The sequence below is a fragment of the Alligator sinensis genome, unplaced genomic scaffold (genome assembly GCF_000455745.1).
Source record: "Alligator sinensis unplaced genomic scaffold, ASM45574v1 scaffold1379_1, whole genome shotgun sequence".
Classification (NCBI taxonomy): Eukaryota; Metazoa; Chordata; order Crocodylia; family Alligatoridae; genus Alligator; species Alligator sinensis.
The window spans coordinates 17861-21601 of NW_005843392.1; the positions used below are offsets into that span (position 1 = coordinate 17861).

At 50.4% G+C, this 3741-nt stretch overlaps 1 protein-coding gene across 1 annotated transcript in view; it reads left to right on the forward strand.

The window, feature by feature from the left end:
• The first annotated feature begins 553 nt into the window (after positions 1-553).
• Positions 554-3741, forward strand: part of LOC112548671 (C-type lectin domain family 7 member A-like) — a 20039-nt gene continuing 16851 nt past the window's right edge. The window contains exon 1 of the mRNA XM_025195082.1: positions 554-622. Coding sequence (XP_025050867.1) covers positions 554-622 — 69 coding nt within the window. The remainder of the gene's footprint in view (positions 623-3741) is intronic.

Here is a 3741-nt window from a genome sequence, read left to right on the forward strand (position 1 = left end):
CAAATGTGAGCCTTGATAATTTTTTCAAAGACTTTGCCAAGGATGGAGGTGAGACTGACTGGCCTATAGTTGCCCGGGTCCTCCTTCCTCCCCTTCTTGAAAATGGGGACCACACTGGCCCTTTTCCAGTCCTCCGGGACTTGGCCCGTGCACCGCGAGCATTCAAATATTCCCACCAGTCCTTCTGGTCTCCTTCCTTCTGGTCCTGGCTCCTGTCGTCTTTAGGCATCAAAAGGTTTTCAAGGAGCTTGCAGTCTTTTCTGGGGTTGGTCTCCACTTTGTCCAGCTGCGCCACATCCCTGAGCAGCTCGCCTTCCTCCTTACCTCTGTGAACCAGACCGTTCACTTCCAAGATGCCCCAGTTCACATCCAGCCTGGCCTGCTGACTGAAGAGGCAGGATCCATCATAGAGCCACAGGCGTTTGAGGTCCCTGGGCTCCAAATCCATGACACAGATGTGCACATCTTCCTCTGCCACTCTGCTGACACAGCAGGGAGAGCTCCAATCAGTGTGCAGGTGACACGGGATCCAATCAGGGTCCTCATTCCAGTCATGAACACCTGCCAGGACATCAGAGATCAGGGAGCAGGTGTGGAGTTTGGGTTTGGGATGTCAGAGGAGGTGAGATGAGGGACAGGCAAAGGCATGAGAGGAGGGACTGGAAATGTCTGAAGAAGACAGGTGAGCACAATGGTTTATGGTGGTCAAGCAAGGGGTGGATGAGGACCAAGGATATAAAATCAGGCATTTGGGAAAGGGGATGGAGGGACAGACAGGTGGTTGTGTTAAAAGCTAGACGGGGCAAAGATGGCCTCCTCATGTGTAGAGTGTAGAGGGGAAGGATGGGCAGGCATATTTCCTAGAGAAGATGAGACAAAGCATCAGCCACTCGTGCCTCCTGCTGCATGCCTCTCCATCTGGTGAGACTGACTCCTTCCCTCCCTTGGTGCCCCCAGCCGAGCCTGGCATTCACCACCTCTTCTGCGGCAGGTCCCCCAGTAGGAGCTCCAGCACCCGCACATCTCCATGAGACATCTCATTGTCTCCCACTCTGCAGCCCCTGTTGCTCCCAGAGCAGCTCTCGTGGGACCAGTCTTGGGTGGGAGGATGACAGACTCGCAGTTGGGGGCATCGGTTGTCCCTGGTTACCCAGCACCAGGTCATCGCTGCACATTATGATGTCAGAGATGCCCTGGCCAAGCCTCCACCTCCCTTACAGGTCATTTGCATTCTGATACATCATTGCCTGAGATTCATCAGTGGATAAACACCCACTAAGGGCAAAGGCAGAGACATGGTCCAATGGTCAGAGGTGGTAACACTAGGGCTGTGAGAAATTTTTCAGGCAGTTTTTTTCAATGCTGTTTCGACTTGTTTCGAGCTGGAAACAGCAAATCCAAATGAAATGAAGGGCTTTGAAACAGCCTGAAAATGAAATGAGGCAAGTCAAAATGTTTCAAAATTTTCTAAATGTTTTGAGTCTCAAAGCTCAAGTTGGGCTTGCCTGCAGGGAAACAGAAAGTAAAGTAAGTGCTCTGGGGGAGGGATGGAAAAACTGCATAAAAGCAGCATTGTTTGAACTGCCCTCCATTCTGCCTTGTTGTAGGCTAGGGCGTACCTTAAAAAACACAGTGTCATCCATCCATGTCACAAGTTTTCCCTGTCAGCAGATAGGGGTGCAGGCCACAGAACACCCCTGCACTGATCTCCTTGACAGCTGGCAGGCTTCATGGCCTCAGCAGTGGCTATCAGGCCGGCAGTTTTCACCTTGCTGCTCCGTAACACACACAGTGTCAGCCAGGTCACGAGTTTTGCTTGTCAGCAGCTTGAGGTACAGTTTCTCCCAATCACCTGCATTTATGTCTTTGACAGCTGGCAGGCTTCATTGCCTCCATACGGGCTACTATCCCTGCAGTTTTGACCCTGCTGCGGCTTAACATATACACGTGACATAAGTTTTTTGCTTTAAAGATTTAAGGTGCAGTTTCCCTGAATCCCCTGCACCTATCTCCATGAAACCTGGCACACTTCATGCCCTCAGAAGGAGCTACCATTACTGCAAGTTTTATCCAAATCAGGCCAGAAATGACAAAGTTATAGGCTGTTTTGAGCTTCCCCATTATAGCATATGGGCAAAATGTCGAAACAGCGTTGAAACAGTGAAGCTGTTTCTACAAAAAGAAATGGAACAGCAGGTTCAAATTGAAATTAAATTGAAAAGGAAACACTGTTCCATATAAATGCAAATGAAAATGGAATGGTGCCATTTTGCAGAGCCTTTGTCTCCATGTCCTCCAGTTGCTACAGGAATCTCACCAGGTCTGACCAGGCCATGGGGAGGTCCATACCCTGAAGGGACCCCTGGAGTGTCTCCAGTTTGGGAGTATCAGAGAAAGAGGATCGGGGGACTAAGTTTCAGTATCCTCCTGCAGATGCCAACAATGGTCTCTGGCCTGTGTCATCTAGATCTCTCCATCAGGGACTGGGAAGATACATGTTGCTGAGCAAACAGCAGTGACCAGGTCTCCTGGAGTAGGAGCACATCCCATCTCTTGTGCTGTGCAGCAGCTGAGTTAGGCAGAGAGAGATCCTTCTCAGCCCTGGATGTGCGGTACAGAAGGGAGAGTCACTGTCTGTGTGGGAGAATGGGGAGGATTTAGATCACGGTCAGACACTGTCCCTCCCCTCAGCGTCCAAAGTGCGGGCTTGGTGCCCAGGATGCTATTGGTGCTGCTGGTGGTGACACTGCTGCTGCTTTGGTGGCATAATAATGAGAGGAGAAAAGAGAATAAAAATATTCTCATCCCGGATGGAGAGACCAACTTTCCCCAGCCTGTTCCCATCACAGTAAGCATAACAGTGGGGTTGGGAGCTGGAGGAGAAGCCTGAGAGCACCAAGTCAAAATCCTGAAGTCAGCATTTTCTAATATGGGTGATTATACCTCCATCCCCAAACCAGATATTCAGGCCACATCATCCCCTCACCCTTCAAAAGTTCTTAACTTCAGATTGTCCTTGACAATGACCCGCACATCACGACGAGAATACCTCCATCCCCAAACCAGATATTCAGGCCACATCATCCCCTCACCCTTCAAAAGTTCTTAACTTCAGATTGTCCTTGACAATGACCCGCACATCACGACGAGAGACATTCTCAGTTGGAATGGGCTTCACCTGTCCCCCAAAGGTAAGCGTGTGTTCTCTTCTAGGTTGGCAGATCTCCTCTAGCGGGTTTAAACTAGGCTTGTTGTGGGGAGGGGGGGCCAGCAGTACACCACAGGTAAGCAATAAGCAGGTAAGCAATAAGGGGCCCTTTGGGCATCAGAGCCGGGGGGCAACAAAGGTGCCAGTCACAGGGCTGAAGTGCCTATACACTAATGCTAGGAGCATGGGGAGCAAGCAGGATGAACTAGCACTCCTGCTTGCAGAAAACACTTACGACTTAGTAGGGCTAATAGAAACCTGGTGGGATTCTTCCCACGACTGGGCGGTACACATTGAGGGTTATAAGCTGTACAGAAAGGATAGAGTGGGAAAGAGAGGGGGAGGGGTGGCACTCTATGTCAATGAGCGATATACATCGACCCTTATCAAAACGGAATCGGAGGAGGAGAAAGTAGAAGGATTGTGGGTTAGGTTACATGGAGGTCAAGCAGAAAGGGATTTGGTGGTAGGGGTCTGCTACAGACCCCCACACCAAGGGGAAGAACTAGATTTGGGGCTCCTGAGGCAGCTCT